The 19,941-nt window shown below is 35.1% G+C and overlaps 3 protein-coding genes across 3 annotated transcripts; 1 reads left to right on the top strand and 2 right to left on the bottom strand.

Annotated features, from left to right (window-relative positions):
• Positions 1-757: 757 nt before the first annotated feature.
• Positions 758-2,016, bottom strand: LOC131629554 (protein MAIN-LIKE 1-like). The gene is made up of 2 exons (XM_058900337.1): positions 1,519-2,016; positions 758-1,426 (listed from the first exon to the last, which is right to left on the bottom strand). Exons 1-2 carry the CDS (start codon positions 2,014-2,016, stop codon positions 758-760), a joined length of 1,167 nt encoding a protein of 388 aa, XP_058756320.1.
• A 1,657-nt stretch (positions 2,017-3,673) lies between these two features.
• LOC131629550 (ankyrin repeat domain-containing protein EMB506, chloroplastic) lies at positions 3,674-6,951 on the top strand. The gene is made up of 8 exons (XM_058900332.1): positions 3,674-3,808; positions 4,012-4,388; positions 5,433-5,512; positions 5,601-5,699; positions 5,783-5,881; positions 5,967-6,065; positions 6,162-6,260; positions 6,389-6,951. Exons 2-8 carry the CDS (start codon positions 4,016-4,018, stop codon positions 6,482-6,484), a joined length of 945 nt encoding a protein of 314 aa, XP_058756315.1. The 5' UTR covers positions 3,674-3,808; positions 4,012-4,015; the 3' UTR covers positions 6,485-6,951.
• Positions 6,952-8,360: 1,409 nt separating this feature from the next.
• On the bottom strand, positions 8,361-10,067 carry LOC131629549 (uncharacterized). Its single transcript, XM_058900331.1, has 2 exons — positions 9,896-10,067; positions 8,361-9,658 (listed from the first exon to the last, which is right to left on the bottom strand). The coding sequence occupies exon 2, from the start codon at positions 9,610-9,612 to the stop codon at positions 8,605-8,607; it is 1,008 nt and encodes a 335-aa protein (XP_058756314.1). The 5' UTR covers positions 9,613-9,658; positions 9,896-10,067; the 3' UTR covers positions 8,361-8,604.
• Between the last annotated feature and the right edge of the window lie 9,874 nt (positions 10,068-19,941).

Genomic DNA, 19,941 nt, shown 5'->3' with positions numbered 1-19,941 from the left:
GGTTGCACCGCATGGAACACCTGAGGCCAATGGGGGCTAGGGTGGTCGCCACATCGGAATGAGAGGAATCCTGAGGCCGTGCAGGTATGGGACTGCATGGTTGAAGGAAAGCTTATAAGGATTGATGGGTACTACCTATACAAACAAGATGCATCTTCTTTTCGGGAGCCCGTTCAATAAGAACTTCACAGTTAAGCGTGCTTGACTTGGAGTAGTATTGGGATGGGTGACCTTCTGGGAAGTTTTCCGGAAAGCGTGCGAGTGAGGTCAAAGCATGCTGAAAAGACCCGTGTTAGTTTGTGGGGTCAGTCGATCATCCCGAAAGCAGTTTGGGGCGTTACAGTTGGTATCAGAGCCAGACCTCTCCCAGTACGATGTGGTTCGAGGACGAACCATGCGGAAGCTGGTGGGCATGTAACACCCGAGGCCGAAGAAGGCGAGGGGTGGTTGCACCGCATGTAACACCCGAGGCCGAAGAAGGCGAGGGGCTAGGGTGGTCGCCACATCGGAATGAGAGGAATCCTGAGGCCGTGCAGGTATGGGACTGCATGGTTGAAGGAAAGCTTATAAGGATTGATGGGTACTACCTATACAAACAAGATGCATCTTCTTTTCGGGAGCCCGTTCAATAAGAACTTCACAGTTAAGCGTGCTTCACTTGGAGAAGTATTGGGATGGGTGACCTTCTGGGAAGTTCCCTGGAAAGCGTGCGAGTGAGGTCAAAGCATGCTGAAAAGACCCGTGTTGGTTTGTGGGGTCAGTCGATCATCCCAAAAGAAGTTTGGGGCGTTACAACTCTGAAACCAGCGATCAATGCCACCAGCTGGAGCCTCCGGGACCGACCGTGGGATGCCCTGTATATAACCATACACGGGGTATCAAGGTCGCTGAAGGGAGTCAGATAGTGGACATCTATATAATATGCATATTTGTCTGCAAAGAGAGTACATGCCACTAGATGTAGCATGTACGCCCTAGCGGCAGCCTCGTACCTCCCCGCATCGACCAATTGCTGATAAACCTTCCTCAGCCAAGACATCCTGAGGTGAAAGCCCCAAGTGTCACCAAACTCCTTGAGCACAACCAGCTCATCAAACTCTAATGCATCCCTCACCATCTGCATCGCCGTCGTCTGGTCCCTATTAACTGGTGTAAAAAATGTACCAGCTATAGGAAGGTGAAACAGGGCATGCACATCATCCAAAGTCACCGTCATCTCCCAAAATAGAAGATGGAAGGATGATGTCTCTGGGTGCCATCTCTCCACAAAAGCTAATAAGAGAGGGGCGTCCAACATCGTCAGGGAGCATCCATCAAAGTCCAATAAATGGAAGTCCCGAATGATCCTCGCCACCTTCTCAAGCATCGGTCCCTCGGGGAAATTCTTCAACATCGACCCGTGAGAAGTGAGCTTCAGCATTGGACGCTCATGTAACAAAAAAATAAAATTAAAAAATACAATTAAAACACAACAGTATAATTCAAATTGCATAATAAAAATTAAGCAATGTTACACACCTCGTCCTGCCATATCCTAAAAGCGACATGGTCAGCATAGGCTGTCAAAATCGACTTGTCAGAAGGTCCTCCTGGATAAGCCTCATCAGTATGTACTGATGGCTTTGTTGATGCACCTGTGGTGGTGTTCGTATCATGCACCACCACCTCCTCAACAACCACAGTCACCCGCTCCTCAACCACCACCTCATCAGCAACATGTACCTCCGGCTCAATCCTAGCCTGCTCTAGCTCAACCCTAGCAACCACCGGCTCAACCCTAGCAACATCCTCCGCAGTAACCTCCCGAACAACATCTCCAACCCTAGCAACATCCTCCCGAGCAACAACCTCAACCCTAGCAGCCCGACCAACCACATCCTGCCTGTCCACAGCAGTGGAAGCTCTACCACCCCGACGCCGAGGTGCACGAAACCCCCTACCCGCCTGTGCCTCCCCTGCCCTCCGTTTCTGGTTATAACCAGTCGGAGCAACGCGTCCAGCCCGTAAGACTGACATATTAACCTCATCGACATCAACCCTAGCACGAGCCTCTACTCTATCAGTTGCCTAACCCGTAACTGTACCATCCCTCCCTCTAGTCCTCACTAAAAAAAATAAAAATATAAGAAAAATGTAATTTAAAAAAAACATATAAAGTACCGGAAATTTCAAATATCTCAAAATTTCCGGTACTTGACAATATACCAGAATTTTTGAAATTTCCGGTATTTTTAAAATTTCATAAATATACCAGAAATTTTGAAATTTCCGGTAAAAAAATACCGTAAATTTCAAAATTGCCGGTAAGAAATACCGGAAATTTCACAATTTCCGGTAGAAAGTACCATAAATATTGAAAAAATACTGGAAACTTACTTGTTTTCGAAGAATTTCCGGTACGCAGCTTAAATTTTCGGTATCACCCTAAAATTTGAAGAATCCGGTGCTCTCCGTAAATTTCAGAAAATTTGGTAAATGATTTTGGTTGGATATTTTGGTCTTTTCAATACTTTTGCGGGGTGCCAAGGACAATTTGGAGGGTGGCAAGATGATTTCTCTTAGGGTTGGTTATTATTTTTTTGGATTATGTTCAAATTAGAGGTTAGTTTGGGCCATAATAGACACCATAACTACTTTCATCAAAAGGAATGTTCTTTCCATTCTTACGGGTGCTCCCACACCACCATGAAAGGTATATAATGTCTCTAGTGTTCATAAGTGCATCTCCAAACGCATCTGTTTTTGGCAATTCTCATACCAAATTGAAGAGACACCTTTTTTATGATAAAATCTAATCCGGAGATGCATCTTTTTACAGATGTTTTCTTTTTACAGATGCGTGATTGTTTGAAAATGATTAACCATTGCAGAAAGATACTGGAGTTTCCACATCCCAGTGATGCTTGGTTCAGTGATGTTATCCTTTATTCCGGTCTCGCTGGTTTATGTTATTCTACGTATGTGACCATAAACCATGACATACAGACGACTTTTGTAGAGAGGTGATGTAAAAACAAGATTGGTTCTGCATTTGGCCTTAAGTCTTGATGATAACTTTACATGTTATCTTAAAGAATAATTGTTTACACTAACAATTTCTTTCTAGTGTGTAGTTTTGCTTTGCAAGTTCTGACTCTGGTAAGAAGACGTATGACGTCATCAGGTTCTAAACTCAACACTCTGGAAGAATAACAATGCTGTGTTACAATGGAAGTCAAGATTCTAGAATGCTACTTCTGCAACAGTTCTAAGGAACGTTAGTACAAGAGTTTCTGATCGTGACTTTTGCAAGGAAGCTTTGGAGGCCTTCTAAAGCCTTACTTATGTCTCCCATGTTCTGAAGATGTTGAAGACATAGTTATGTTGAACAAGCTGTGAAGATCCGAAGATATCTCTTCTGAAGACCAAGTGTTGAAGACTCTGAAGACAAGGTTCTGTTGAACTGACTTTTAAAACTCAAATTCTGATCCTTCTACAACATGCTTCAATCAACTTACATCAGAAGCCTCTGAAGACTTAGAAAAAATATAAAACAATCAATGCACAAAATATAAAAATAAACAAATTAAGCATACAATATTTAAAATAATAATTTCAGAATTTAATTAATAAGTAAAGATTTTTGCAAGTTTTTAGTTTTTAATTGAACCATATCTTAATTATAAATGTTGAGAAGTGGTAGACAAAATGAGAAGAAAGAAAACACAAGAGTAGCAGCAGGATCGGTTTTGTTTTCAGTAGGGAACTGACGCATAAAAGGATAGGAAAAGGCGCGGGAGTGAGCCTCTTCAACTTGTTTTCAATCCCGGTTAGTTTATTCTTCTTCTTCTTCATCACTTTCTTATCCTTTCATTTTCAATTCAACAGGTAAACATCGTTAACTTAAAACCCTTGGGTGGGTTTTAGATTCACTCAAACTAGCAAACAATCACAACTCCATATATTTTTTTGTGCAAATTCTGACCTAGCATTTTTTTTTTTTAATTTCTGTTTCCAATATCCCTTTTCCAGATAAATGGATTGTTTGGCTACAACATCTGTTCTTTCTAATCATTTTGCTCCATTTTCTACCATCAATACTAATTCGGCAGTCAGTTTCCATAGAATTTACAGAAGTTCAACCGAAGAAAAGTTATGTCTCTCTTTCTCTAGGGATAATTATACAGTTGGGAGGAATGCTGCAATGAAATCAAGCAGAGAAGTATCTTATTTGAAAACCCAACAACAACATGGAACTTGGGAAGAACCAGATATTGCTAGTGACAGTGAGAGTGATAGTGAAGAAGATGAGAGCCTTGGATTTGGAAGTGATGGGGAAGAGACAGAGACTTCACAATCTGCCGGTGTTAATATCACCGCTCAGGCCGAGTATGAGCGTATTAAGGAAGGTACTTTTGTTTTTCATGTTTCTTTTTCTCTATTGGAGTCCTATGTCATGGTATTGAAACCTGGCACCTGTATCAGATTGGAAAAAATAATAATCAAACTTGTGTTTGGGCTGGCCATAATCATGATAGTTGATTGGTTTACTAAAGCATGCTTTGTGGAAATTTTAAACCTTGTTAGATACTCGTCCTATATGAGAGTAATTAGATATGATGGAAAAAAAAACAACATGGCTTGGGTCTAGTAGAAGAGACTAGGTAGGTTCTCACAACACGGTGAACCAGAATTTAAATCCCAGCTAAAAGAAGTATCCATATCTGTTGGAATTTCCGTCTTAATTGTGGCACTTTGGCTTGCCTTCATTGCAGCCCTCAACACCTTCATTGTATAGGGTTTGAAGGGATGAATTTAGTCCCACATTGCTTAGAAATGTAGTCGTAATGTATTAATAATTGGGGGCAATCCTCACCTTACAAGCCGGTTTTGTAGGGATGTGTTAGCCCCAACCCAAATTTGAGATGGTATCAGAGCCTATCCTAAATCCATTGTTGGGTTTCCCGCATTGTCCACGTCAACGCTTTGGGCTCATTGAGGTTCGAGCGTACGTCCACGTCCACACTTTGGACTCATTGAGGCTCGAGTGTGAGGGGTGTGTTGGAATTTCCGTCTTCATTGCAGTCCTCCCCTAGTCGAATTGCGGCATTAAGTGGAGGCGAATCCTCACCTTATAAGTCGGTTTTGTAGATATGAGTTAGGCCAAACCCAAATTCTGATCGCCTCAATTAAGATTACCTTCGATCGAGGGAACCTCCATTCCAGTATTCATTATATTGCTTTACATATTTCTCCTTCTTTGGTGTTTGTACTTGCTAGTTTCAATTGGTTTTAAGCTTTAATAAGTTCCAGATTGTGGAATATGTCCAATATATTAAAAAAAAAAAGGCATCAAAAGATGGTGTTGCCTGTTGATAAATAGATTGTAGAATGTTTTCTGACATTGTATAATAGTCCGCTACTATAAGCAGATACTCTTCTTATTAATGCAGAGGTTGAACAGCTTTTGGAACCAGAAGAAAGAAAAATATTGCAACAAAATGTAACTCCTAACTTGGAAAAAATATCATCTGTAAGTCTGTAACTCTGCAACTCTGCATTATCTATCCAACCGCCCCACTTTCTTACCTATATCTAAACTCTTATTTTCACGTATGCAGGAAAAATGGAGCCCACTGCACTCTCTTGCGTTATCGCTGCAAATTTATAGCATGGACCAGCTTGTTGAAAATGGTTACGATATTGATTTCGTCAATAAGGTACATTTGTTTATATTATATATGTATGTCCGTTGTTACACATATCATTTGCCTAGTCTTAAATAAGATAATTTGATCAACAGGAAGGTCTCACTGCACTTCACAAGGCAATTATAGGTAAAAAGGAAGCGGTTATAAGCCATCTTTTACGGAAAGGTGCAAGTCCTCATGTCAAGGATAAGGTATGGACAAATTCCTCGTGTTCGTAAACTGTTGAATGCGTTCTTGAAGTTCGATTGGGTGTTTATGTATTTATTAATATGGTAGGATGGAGCTACTCCACTTCATTATGCAGTCCAAGTTGGTGCAAAGCAAACTGTGAAATTATTGATTAAATACGACGTCGATGTCAATGTTGCAGACAACGTGAGCGTTTTTAAGAACACAAGTTTGTTTCTACTTGCAAAGAAGTTTTTCGATTTTAGTTTTTGTATATCGGTTATTTACAATTAATTTGCTCAGGAAGGTTGGACTCCATTGCACGTTGCTATTCAAAGCCGGAATAGAGATATAGCGAAAATTTTGTTAGTCAATGGTGCAGATAGGATGATGAAAAATAAGGTAACTTTGTTAAAATGCAACATGGTGAATAAGCGTTGTTATGATTCTGTTAATTCTTAACCTCGATAGCAGAAGTATTCGTTTTATTTGTGGTAGAAGTAGAACATAATTTATTGTGTATGATTCAGGATGGAAAAACAGCGTTGGATCTAAGCTTATGTTATGGAAAAGACTTCATGTCGTATGACCTTGCTAGATTATTGAAGGTAGTTCCAGTCTACTGAGTTCTATAATGTGCGAGGTGTAATCGAACCGAGCAAGGTTGAAATTTCTGTTAAATGTTATGTGTTTCCAATTGGTGCTTCAAGCTTGTTCAATCGTCCGAGATCTTAGAGACGGATCTTTCTCAAAATGATGAAACCTTTGATGGAATCTTCGACATCAATGATCCTTGGAATACTTTAACTCACATAGCTTTTGTGAAAAACCAAATACATAGTGCAGACTATAAGTCTTGATATTGGTTAGCTGCAGACAAAGTGCTTAGAAAATGACTCAATTATTATCCGTGAGGAATTACTAAAGCTGATGATCACTCTACATGGAAAATTATTTCAAATTTGTAAGAATGATGTATCTAATGTATGATTGTGTTTTTTATAATGAATTGTAATAAGTAGATGTGGTTCATAAATTTCTGTTTCATTGCAAAGTTTGTAATATTTAAATGATAGATAAGAATTTCTGTTGAGTTGGTGGTTTATCTTAGTCTTGAATAGAAATAATTATTAATTATTTATTTTGAAGAAATAATGTCTCTTGTAGTTGAAATTTTAAATATTTTATATGTTGAATGAGAGTCAAAGTGAACCATTTATTAACTAACGTGTTCCTACTACTAAAATTTATCATATTTTTAATCATAGTTATCGATGTATGTTGATGTTTGTGTAGATGGTACACGTGTTGCTTAAATGTCTTTACTTTTATTTTAATAATAATAATTAGGTGTTGCAAAGACCAAAATAAAATAGAAAAGATTGGACGTTGAATGTTCAAGCATATTTGATCACTTGCATGTGTCATAAAATGATCTTCAACATAAAATTTTGTCCTAAAGTAGTATTTAGGGGGTGATTGAGAGATATAGTAAAAGCATAATACAAGTGTAATTTAATTTTCAAACAAACAAAAGTCAAAATTTGGTAATGCATTGAAATTGATTTTAGTTTTTTTTTTTTTACAACAACACTAATCAAATTTTGTCTAATCTTCTATTCAATACCATATTTCTATATTTTTCTTAAATTTATTACACTTGTAATCTTTACTAATAGGTTTTTTATTTATTTATTTATAGTTTTTCTAATCATCTTTCAAACTCAAATCTTTTAATTCTATTTTCACTCATTTTTGTATTATAAATGTTATTTTGTATCACATAAAACCTTTCGGATTCTCTTCATTTTAGTCTCCAACTTAAATTTGGTTTAAATTTCATTTTATATCTCTATCATTTTATATTCCGATATTACGAACCTATATATTTAAACCGTCTAACTTGTAAAATGATATAGCCTTCAAATTTTACTTATAGACTAGAAATTCTTCTTATTTCCAACATACATAAAAAGATTTTTTTTTTTTTTTTTATAGTATAGGGGTATATAGCTAATAATCAAAATTGAAAATATTAAATTAAAACTTAAAAGAAAAAAAACACTAATTCAATAGACAGAAGATCTAGGATCATTGTTTCACTTGAAATTTCAATATTCCAAATTCTAATTTTATAGAAGTTCTAACTTGCCCTTCCAATTTTCAATTCCTCTTCTAGAGCTATTATTAAAATTTTACCAATCAGTGTAATGTTTTTCTTTTCTTAAAATAAATCTTTGATTAATCATACAAAATATTCTGAGAACATTGAAGATGTTAAATATTAGATTGCAGAGTAACATTTCTAATCAAACCTTTATTAACATAAGATTTACTCCCCTACCCCATCTATGTCCAAAGCTCAAAGAAAATATTTTGATATTCTTTTTGCTGTCTAGTGTTGCCAAATTGCAGTGAATCAGCAATGTCTTTTTTTCTATAGAAAATTTAAGTGAGTTGGATTCCAAAAGCTCAGGGTCAAGGTAGACATAAAGCTCAAAGAACACTTACAAAAATACTTATAAATTATCCAATAAAGATATCCTCAAGTTAGCACAAAGTTTTGTCAAAAAAAAGTTATGGCAGTGCTATTGTAGTGTAACAAAGGTACAACAAATAACTAGTTTTGCAATCTCCAATTGACAACAGTACAACAAATAACTAGTTTTGCAATCTCCAATTGACAACACAGATTACAACACTGCTGCAATCTCAAAGTTGAAAATTGAGAGTAAGAATCAAGTTATCACGCACCAGCTTCTGGAGACCTGCGTTGATTTCTCAACTCTTCATCAGCATTCCTTAGAAATTGATCCCAACCACTCCCTTGACTGGTATCCAAGTAATCATATGGAACTGCTGTTTTTAGGCCCGGCCTAACACCGCATCGATCTTCCACAATTCTAAACTCCACACCATCTTCTTCACTACGAACATGCTCAAATTCATCCCATGTAAACAACAATGGTAACGTAAAGCCACCCCAAGGGTTGAAATCCACAATCTTAACTCTGTCATTGTTCGTAACGTAAACATCAAACGTGTAGTTTTCCAACTCAAATTTATCTCTCACATGATTGTTGAAAAATGCTTGTATCAGTATCATGATATCATTCTTCTTTTCGGGCAGAATGGGATAAAAAGTAGTAACCTCCCGTTGAGAAACTCCGACTAATTTCTTATTCCGTACAAAACAACGAAACTCCATGTCTGGCTTAAGCGACGGATACCATTTCCGGAGAGCAAGAAAGAAACTCTGCGGCTGAGACGCAACTTTATCATCACAAGAATCATAAGCATGACACAAGTCATGGACTAACGAGTCTGACCCTCGGAACAAAAGCGCAATCTCACTGAAATTAGTGCACCGAAGGCTACCAGAAGTACTTATCCAAGCCGAATCCTTCGGGGCACTCCAATTCAGTTTGGGGAATACAGCACCCCCAAGAGACTCAACGGATTCCTTAACTTTCAATTCAAGTTCCGGAAAACAAGGCGGAGGAGAAGATTCTTCCGCTTCTTCATCAGATCCCTCTGACACCTGAAAATCTTCTTCGTCAAGAGGATTGTGAATTCTATTAGGCAATGCGTCTTCGTTTAAGACGGAAGCAGGCAATAGAAAGGGCTTAGAGTCATCAAGAAGGTATTCAACGAAAGCTTCGGGGAGTTGGTGAATTATCGTCTTGATTGATACGGATTTGAAGTTTGGGTACCATTCCTGAATCTGGCAACAATTCACTTCTTCCTCTTTCATATTCTGCACTCTCAAAAAAAAAATTGAAGTTCCTTTCTTCGAACACCTGGTATGCAAAATCCATTGATAAATTATAGTGAATAATAATAGTTGAAATGTAGTTGATTATGTTTATTCGTAATCGACATGGATCAACTCATGCTTACTAACCCTAGTTTATATATGCATGTCAATTATCGACAATCAGAAACAATCATATATGATAAATTGAATAAAATGGAAAGCAAATAATCACAAAATCAAAAATTAAAGGTTCAAAGATAGAGTCAAAAGAGAGTGGTACCGGACTACTGGAGGTGATGCGGCGGAGATTGATATATGCTGCGGTGGCTTTTGAAGTGGCGCTGGGGAGAGCGACGGTAAATAGGCGCGGGTGTGGCCGCGAGAGGATTGAGTGTTTCTTTTTACTCCGCCGTTCAGCAATACCTATGCTACTAATTTCTCAAACCCTTAATTGCAACTTAATCCCTTATTTTATTTTATTTTTGTTATGAATATTTATGTTAGTGGATGTCCATTCATCTCCATGTTCTTCATCTTCCTATTCCATACTTAATATGTGTTTAATATGTGTGATTTTCTATCTCCCTTGACTCCTATAAATAGAGACCCATATTACAATGTAAAGCACACTTGAAATAAGATAAGATAACATTGCTCTCTTTCTTCTCTACCTCTCTATGATCTCTATATAGTTTTAATTTAGTTTATAACACGTTATCAGCACGAAACTCTACCGTGTGAGCGATTTTATGATCAATTTGCATAATCATGTTTCTTCTCTTTCGAGTAAGTTTTTAAGATTTTTCTTCATCTTATAGATTAAATTTTAGCATGCTATTCTATTATTTTTTTTTGTATAAGATTTCATTGGAAATTTTGTTTAATTAACACAATTATATATTTTAAAGTTGTCTATCATCGATAAGTTCTTGAAGCATCCCTGAAGGATTGCTTAAAGAATGATTGTTCAATTTTTATGAAAACAACAATTGTAATTTTCATGCATTCCTGAAGAATTGCACGAATAACGTGCATCCCAGAAGGATTATAAATATTATTATTTTTATTAGTAAACGATTTGTGATTGAGTTCCTGAAGAACTACAAAATGTGATTGAGTTTCTGAAGAACTATAAAAAAATTGTGATTGTGATTGAGTTCCTGAAGAACTACAAAAAAAAAAAAAAACCTCTCTTAAACTAATGTTAAGATATCTCAAGAGAATTACTTAAAGAATTATTTTTCTTAATCGATATGAATGTATTTGATTAAAGTGTTTAATAATGAAATACTATTATATTGGTTTTGACTTATATTGGAGGTATCGAATATCTTTGTATTACACAACACAATTTGGACAGAAAATGGGTAATAGAAAAGCTACCGTCTTTTTTCCCGAGCTTGTACTACACTTATATTAGTACAATTGAAGCACATGTCATTGTAAACCTGTAGTTTACAAATTACACTTAAATGTGTCGTTGGTAAAACCGATTGGGTCATCTCGGATTTAATATGACGCGGATAATTTGTATTGAAGAACCAGAAGTTTCTTCAATCCAGTCAATTTTTGTGTGTTTCTAAAGGAAAATAAAAAATTGAGAAATTACGATTTTATGACACTAATTGTTGCATCGACTAAAATATCATGCATATGTCTCTACTCACAACCAGAAGTTTGTGAAATTATTTTCTCAACTAATTAGACAAAGATCTTATTTTCTGGATTTTTTTTTTATAGAAATTCATGTATAAGTATCACATATATTATTAAAATTGATATTGAATATCATGTAATATATGTTCATAAAAAGAAAATGGACCCGAAGATCCATTCTTTAGACGTCTAAAGTTAATTATATGGTTGATACTTATGAGATCATCAATTCTAAATTATATATTTGAAACACCCAAAGTATGATATTAAGATATTTATTCGCATTTAGCTAACAAGATACTATATCTTACTCCTCCCTAATTTATTATAATACTTCTCATCTAAGTGAATATTTGGATGTGTTGTGTATATTCCAATTGCTCCAATATAATACATTAAGATGAGTCTTGAAAGAATATTGGAAAAATATAATTAATATGAATCTCAATTTTGAGGATATAATTTGAGAAAATAATCAAATACTTGATTTCAGCCCAGTAGGCTAATTATCACTTGATAAATTAATTTTCCCAATATTAGGGGGAGAGAATAAGCAGCTGAAATCATGAACAAGAAGTTCAAATGAACAATTTAAACTAAATTGTTGTCTTGATCCTCGTACAAATCAATATGAACCAAATGTTCACAATATTATTCATTTGCAAAGTTTATGAAATAAATTATCAGCTGATAATACTCCACTCAAAGTGGATTCTCTTATTGGATAATAAAATAATGCAAATGAGTTGTTGTTGCGCCTGAAGCGTGGTATGAAAGTTGGTTCCAATGTTAAAAGTCCTCTACTAAGAAAAGAAACTAAAGATGACCCAAGTGAGGATATGAAAATGCTAAGAGCACTTTGACCTAATTTAATTTTCAGTTCCAGAAGAACAAATCAAGTACTTGAAATATGAAATAAAGAGATCTCGATAAATTATGTCATGGATGAAATGGAATGGAACCGAAATTGAGATAACCAAATAAAGTCAATATTGACAATATCTTTGTATACAATATAGCGCTAAAAGTGATCAATGATAACGAGGATCATGAGTCAAAGTCTATTAAAGATTAGAGACTAAGTGAGAATTGGCCAAAATAAATATATTCAATTGAAGAAGAATTAAATTCACTTTACAAGTGACTCACTTTTGGACCTGTAGTCCGACCACCTCAAGGTGTGAAACTAATTGGATATAAATGAGTTTTTGTGAAAAAGAAAAATAAGAATGATATAAAGTTTGATTTATTGCGCAATGATTTTCACAAAGACCTATGATTGATTTTGATAAAACAAATTCACCTGTAGTGGATTCAATCGATTTTTGATAATTAATTAGCCTTGTAACACATGAAGGGCTTAATTCGAGCATGATGGATGTTATGACATATTATTTATATGGTTCACTTAATAGTGACATTTACATGAAACTTCCTGAAAGGTTCAATATGCTGGAGGCACAAAATTTTGGATCTCGAGAAAACTACTCCATCAAATTGAACAAGTTTCTCTATGGGTTGAAACAATCTGGACGCATGTGGTATAATCACCACAGTGAATATTTACTAAAGGATGGATATACAAATAACTCAATTTGACCTTGTATTTTCATAAAATGATGTGGAAAAGTATTTGCAATAATAGTTGTCTATGAGGATGACATAAGTATTATTGGAACTCCTGAAGAGCTTCCAAAAGCTATAAATTGCTTAAATAAAGAGTTTGAGATGAAGGACCTAGAAAAGACAAAATATGTCTAGGTTTGCAAATTGAACATGTAGACAAAAGAATATTTGTACATCAATAAGGCTATATATAAAAGTGTTGAAATGATTTTATATGTACAAATGTCACATGTTGCCTACTCCAATATGGTTGCTAGATCATTAGATGTGGAGAAAGGTCTTTTTTAGGCCTCGAGAAAAGGATGAAAATTGCTTGGTCCTGAAGTACCATATCTCAGTGCAATTGAAGTACTAATGCACCTTACTAATTGTACACATCATGATATATCATTTGTGGTCAATCTATAAGTAAGATATAATTATTCACCTACACAAAGAAATTGGAAAGCGGTCAAACATATACTTCGTTATCTTAGAGATGCTGGTTACTTGTCAGATTCTCACAATAGTAGATCAGAAACAAGCTATTTGTTTACATGTGATGGTACAACCATTTCATGGAGATCTATGAAACAACTCATGGAAACAACTTCATCAAATCCCGCATTACTATTACCACTACATGAAGTCACTTCGAAGAAGACATTTTAAGAAACAACTACAAAGAATATCGTCTCACATGTAAATGTCTGCATGAGGGGGAGAAATACATATGTTTTGCACTCTTTTTTCCTTCACCATGGTTTTGTCCCATTGGGTTTTCCTGGTAAGGTTTTTAACGAGGCAATTCACATTCAAAGGATATTGTACTCTTTTTCCTTCACTAGAATTTTTCCCACTGGGTTTTTTCTAGTAAGGTTTTAACGAGGCATATCCTCAATGGACATCCAAGGGGGAGTGTTATGAATATTTATGTTAGTGGATGTCCATTCATCTCCATGTTCTTCATCTTCCTATTCCATACTTAATATGTGTTTAATATGTGTGATTTTCTATCTCCCTTGACTCCTATAAATAGAGACCCATATTACAATGTAAAGCACACTTGAAATAAGATAAGATAACATTGCTCTCTTTCTTCTCTACCTCTCTATGATCTCTATATAGTTTTAATTTAGTTTATAACAATTTTTTCAGTTTTGATTCTTTTATATTTTTTAAAGTTTCGGATTTTTATTTCTTTTTAAAAAATATTTTTTAAATCTTAGTCTTTTTTCAAATTAAGATTAAATTTTAATGTAACATGATATTGGTAGTGATGATGTGTTATTTTAGTATTGGTCAAATTTTATTTTCCATCATTTTTTTAAAATTTATAATTAAATGGTTTATTATTAAAGTAACAAAAATTATTATTGTTCAATTAAAGTGTTTTAAATTATTTCTCATATAAATTTAAATAATGAATAAAATATATAAATTTTGATGGATTAGTGATTAATAAAGTACAAAACAAAATTTGGTTTCCAGTAAGGGATTAAGTTAATAATAATTTTGTTAAGAATTATTATATTAAAATTGATACAAATATTTAAAAATTTTAAATAATTAAAACAAAATATTATAATAAAATTTAAATAAATATCTGTTGGAATCTATTTTCTTATTAAACAAAATATTTTAAATGGGAGTTATCAACTTTTATAATGTTTTGTATTGAATTAAAATTAGATTTTAAAATTTTAAACTTGACATTCTAGATTGAAAGTAAATGTTATTGTTATCATTTGTTTTTTGACTGTAAGTTTGTGTAGCAACCTGCCCTAAATTCGAAGGTTTAGAGTCGCCACCTATTCTGAAGGGCGAATAGGAAACCCTACGCAGTTTTAAAGATCCAGGTAAGTTATTATAATCAGGTTGAGGGAAGGTATTAGGCACCCTCAACCCTTTCCTAAAGGCTAACATTTCAAAGATAAGGGTTTCATGGCATTGTTTATAAAGAAGGGTAACAGACAGAATTTAATTAGATTAACATGATTAGGATTTGAAGGAAGGGGACTCGCCTTGTTGGCAAGTGCCTACGTACCTCCTTAGGGAGGATCAGAGTCTACGTAGTTCGGGGAGGGTTGTACGCCCTTAGAATTGGATTTTGATCTGAGATGGATTTTAGAGGCTTTTTGAGTGGCCTACCGTAGTTTGATAATTTGTAATTTTTTGAATGAATTTGAGAAGTATTTTAAGGTTTGGGCGTACAACCCTGATTTTGTACTATTAACCGCAATGATCAATAGATTCGATCGCCATAGTTAAAAAATTAGAAATTGTATCACTACCAATTTTAATCGATTGATTCGATTATCACTAATAATGAATTAAAGTATTTTTTTAAATAATTTTATAGCTTAATTTGTATTGTTACCCCTCGCAATCGATTGATTCGATTAAAAAGAATAACAAATTGAAGCGAGAGGAGAAGAATGGTTAATCATCACAACTAATAAAATAGTTGCAACCATTTAACCAAGTAAAAACTAATTTTATTTTAATTAACTAGCATTTTAATTAAAATTATTGTTGACCATAGCAATTAATTGATTTAATCGGAACGAACAACAAATTATAATTTAATATAAATATTACATATTAATTTATTTATGAAAAATAATTATTATTAATTAAATAAATATATTAAAAGAATTAATTAAAATAAGTATGTTAATTAAAATTTATTTAGTTATTTAGGGTTTTTGATTCAATGAGGTTGTTATTAAGGTATATGGTATAGGGCAAGATCCTGGGCGTTGGATTTATATGGATGATTAGATTAAAGGCCCAGATCTGAGGGCACATGGTGTACGTCCAGGCTGCAAGTGTACAGAACCAAGAAGCATGTCTGTTTAATAAAAATAATGTTGGAGGGAGGGTTCGAACCTGTGACCCTCCACTCCCGTACGCACCTTTCAACCAACCCAACCAGATGCCTCAATTGTTCAAGACACGCACCCATTGCTATATAAAAAACGTGAAGCAGGTAAAAGAGAACGCGCGCGCAATTTTGAATGGTCCAACCGGATGGGGACACATCATCATCTTCCCCACCAGACCTGGTTCTTTTCTGGACATTTAGCTACGATTTGGCTATGGGTTTGTATCGCAGCAACCTAAGCAAAAAAATAGCGAACAGCTCATATATGATCATAAATTTTTCGCGACCCTATCATCCTCTTCGTCCCAACCCCGTGAGTTTGATGATGCCTTTAATTAAACCTAATTTAACCCCTAAAGAAAACCCCAAAATCAAACCCTAAAACTTCAATTCGGCCTCCAATGGTGGAACCTAATTTAAACGCATAAACTCCAAACAAATGACCCAGAAACAATCATAGCATCATACTCAAGCAGAATATATCATTAAAAACATGTAAGAATGCATGAATTGCTCTAATCGATCCAAGTTTCAGAACCACTTACTTTGACAAATTGGAGGATATTTTGGGGTTGTTAATGTAGAGCAGCGATCCAGACACATTCCAAATCTCCTGAGGAAGCTTTTGGAACCTTTAAATCTCCCTGAAAGCCTCCAATTCTCTGAACCCGAATCCAAGTTTTGAGTGACTTTTGAAGTTCTAGCAAGTTCTCTTTTCTCCAGATTTTGCAACCCCTATCCTTGTGCCTTGTGTTCAGTACTTATAGAAGGACAGAATTAGGTTAAAAAAACCAAGCCCAAGGTCCTTGAATCCAATCTTTCCAAGTTTGTGAAAATTGATTTTTTCTTTGAATACAATCTTTCTATTTTGGCCAAGATTTAATTTATTCTTTCTCAATCCAATTGTCACGAAAATTGCAATATATTTTGTCATTAATATTGATTGGAATCAATCAATATATCTTCCTTACCAAAATATTTGATTTTTCTTAATTAAATCATAAAAATGAAATAAAAAAATCATATTAAATCAAATATAATGCTAAATTTCGTGGCAAGTGTTTTTAGGCATGCTAATGACTTGTGGACCAAGATTGCATCAAAAAACCATAGGCCCATTTGCAAAGTTTCTCAATTTGAACCTTCTTTTTCACATTTTACCTCCAAAAATCACCCAACTTTGATCAATCATATCTCACTCAATTTTTAAGCTATGAGGGAGTTCTAAGGCTTTTTGGAAACCTCAAGAGGTCCTCTATAAGCCACTTTGGAATATATTTTTCATTTGGGGCCTTTATCTTGATCATATCTTCTTTGGCAAAAAACTGCTTTTGAAGGATGCCTGAAAATGACCTGTAATCTTTTGCTTTGTACCTCCCAAATGAAGCATTTTTAGCCCTGGCTTGTGAGAGACAAAGTTGTAGGGAATCCAATTTCCTTCAAAATAGGCTTTGAGTGGGGAATTTTGATGTTCCATGTGAAAGTTATGCCCAGTCAAAGTTGGGTTGACTTTCTCCTGAAGAAACCCTAATTTGAACTTTCTATATTTGTTCATCTATGTGTTTCTATTAATGGAATCATGATCAAGCTTTGATCAAATGATGGATATACACCTCTATACTTGTTGTTTGATCAATGATCTGAGGTTTGGGTCATGCTTTGATTGTAGTTGACCTTTAGGTATGAATCAGTTGACTGTGGACCTTGGGATTGTTTGAGCAGGTAACCTTTGGAGTTGTGCCTTGAATTCTGTCATGGAGTTATATTAAGTCACTATGAACCACATACCCTTGATTAAGAACCCTATCTTATTGATTCCCCTAAAAGAATCTCAAACCCCGGCCTTAGGAGGCTCTTGGCTAGGAGTGTTGTTTGGGTGGAACCCTAGTCTTTTGAATCTTTGTAGATGAAATGAATGAGGCAAATTTTGGGGTATGACAGTTTGCTGTTAAGCTTTGGTTTTTGGTTAGGTAATCTATTAAACTTTCATTCCCCGATTCGTGGCTGATCTGATATTTGCGTTATTCTGGATATGAAAGTTTCGGGAGAATGCAGAACCACGAGCATTGCTGCTGTCACCTACATTTTTAACGTAATATAGCATTCTCACAATAAGGTTAGATTTCAAAACATTGTTCCTAGCATTCATTTTTCCATTTTTGGCATTCCGAAAGTTGTTTCCATAGCAGGTAGCAATGCAAATGTTATCTTTATCAACATGCAGGATTTTGTTTTGCTAAAAAATTCTCGGGTTAATATCTGTCATCCTAAAGCTCCTAATATTATCGAGGTCATATGGAAACCTACTCCTAGAAACTGGATCAAATTTAATTGTGATGGAGCTGTTATTTCTTTCTCTGGTATTTCGGCTTGTGGTGGAATTGCAAGAAATAACTATGGTGGTTTTTTGACAGCTTTTGTCATTCTCTCATTACCGAACTCTCTAGTGTGATGTTTGCAATCGAGTTTGCCCATGAAAAAAAAAGGAATAATATTTGGTTGGAATTTGACTCTTTGTCGGTGATCAAGGCTTTTAAGTATTTCTCTTTGGTGCTGTGGCAAATTGGAAATAGATGGATTAACTGTATAAATATAACCTCTAATTGGAATTTTATGGTCTGTCATATTTATAGGGAAGGAAATAGTTGTACAGATGGTTTTGCTAACATAGGTCTTAGTCTCTCTGATTCATCTCTCTTTAGTGTTAGAACAAGAATTGTTCTGATCAACATTCTTAGTTTTGATGATAACAATGTATATGAATTTTGTATAAGATAATATGGTACTCTAATCCTATGCAATTTCCATTTCAGGAAACATATAAAGAGTATGCACAAAATCAGCGCAAGAAGCACTGACTCAGAAGGTTCAAGTATCCAACATCAGAACATGCTCTGGCAAGACATCAGAAGATGGTCAAGCAGAATCAGAACATGGTCTATTAAAGCATCAGAAGAACTTGAGATCAGAAGCAGAAGCACTGAAGTTCTCATGGTATCACGCTAGAAGCACTTCAAGGTCAGAAGACAAGAAGATGCTCTGCACCAAGCTGTTTGACTATGATGGAATTCAAACGTTGTTTCTACAAACATCATATCAGAAGCAAGTACAAGATAGCAGGCTACGCTGACTGACAGAAGAAACGTTAGAAGCTATTAACGACAAAGTCAGAAAAAGCAGCAAAAGCAAGGCTCGAGGTAGTTGACAAAAGAGTGAAACATTAAATGCAATGCTATACGAATCACGCAACGCATTAAATGCTCCCAACGGTCATCTTCTCAAAACGCCTATAAATAGTGAAGTTCTGATCAGAAGCAAGGTTACCAATTCACGAACAACTTTTCAATCTTGCTGAAACTCTGCTGAAATCAAAAGCTATCAAACTTCATCTTCACACTCACTTCATTGTAATATCTTAGTGAGATTTAAAGCTTAGAACTTAAGAGAAATATCACAGTTGTGATTATAGCTTATTAAGAAGCATTGTAATACTCTTGTAAGAATTTATTTTACATTCATTTGTAAAAGGTTCCTAGAGTGATCAAGGTGTGATCAAAATAATCTAGAAGACTTAGAAGGTATCTAAGTGGAAAACCATTGTAATCAAGGTTGATTAGTGGATTAAATCCTCAGGTGAGGTAAATCACTCCAAGGGGGTGGACTGGAGTAGTTTAGTTAACAACGAACCAGGATAAAAATCATTGTGCAAATTGTTTTTATCTTAAGAGTTTTTAAATCAACACTTATTCAAACCCCCCCTTTCCAAGTGTTTTTCTATCCTTCAATTGGCATAAGAGCGCCGATTCTAGGTGCAAGCACTTAACCGTGTTAGAAAAGATTCAGGATGAGAAAAACACAAAGTTTAGATGGCTGGTGAAATTCCAACAACTACATCTACATCTGGCTCTGCTGAGCAACACAATGGAAATGGTAACAGTGGTTACACTAGACCACCAGTATTCGATGGTGAAAACTTTGAATATTGGAAAGATAAACTTGAAAGTTACTTTCTTGGTTTAGATGGTGACTTATGGGATCTTCTGGTGGATGGTTACAAACATCCAGTGAAAGCTAGTGGTGTAAAGCTCTCAAGACAAGAGATGAGTGATGATCAAAAGAAGCAATTCAAAAATCATCCCAAGTGTAGGACTGTTTTGCTGAATGCTATCTCTCATGCT

The sequence above is a fragment of the Vicia villosa genome, unplaced genomic scaffold, assembly GCF_029867415.1.
Source record: "Vicia villosa cultivar HV-30 ecotype Madison, WI unplaced genomic scaffold, Vvil1.0 ctg.000579F_1_1, whole genome shotgun sequence".
Lineage (NCBI taxonomy): Eukaryota > Viridiplantae > Streptophyta > Magnoliopsida > Fabales > Fabaceae > Vicia > Vicia villosa.
The sequence above is the reverse complement of the archived record's forward strand: the minus strand, read 5'-3'. Positions and strand labels throughout refer to the sequence as shown.

Excerpts from the sequence above, each read along its gene's own strand:
- LOC131629554 (XM_058900337.1), bottom strand. The coding sequence starts at position 2,016 with ATGTCAGTCTTACGGGCTGGACGCGTTGCTCCGACTGGTTATAACCAG. Across the intron at positions 1,427-1,518 it reads TTAGGATATGGCAGGACGAG|CGTCCAATGCTGAAGCTCAC; the intron begins GTGTGTAACATT and ends TTGTTACATGAG.
- LOC131629550 (XM_058900332.1), top strand. The coding sequence starts at position 4,016 with ATGGATTGTTTGGCTACAACATCTGTTCTTTCTAATCATTTTGCTCCA. Across the intron at positions 4,389-5,432 it reads GTATGAGCGTATTAAGGAAG|AGGTTGAACAGCTTTTGGAA; the intron begins GTACTTTTGTTT and ends TTATTAATGCAG. Across the intron at positions 5,700-5,782 it reads ATATTGATTTCGTCAATAAG|GAAGGTCTCACTGCACTTCA; the intron begins GTACATTTGTTT and ends TTTGATCAACAG.
- LOC131629549 (XM_058900331.1), bottom strand. The coding sequence starts at position 9,612 with ATGAAAGAGGAAGAAGTGAATTGTTGCCAGATTCAGGAATGGTACCCA.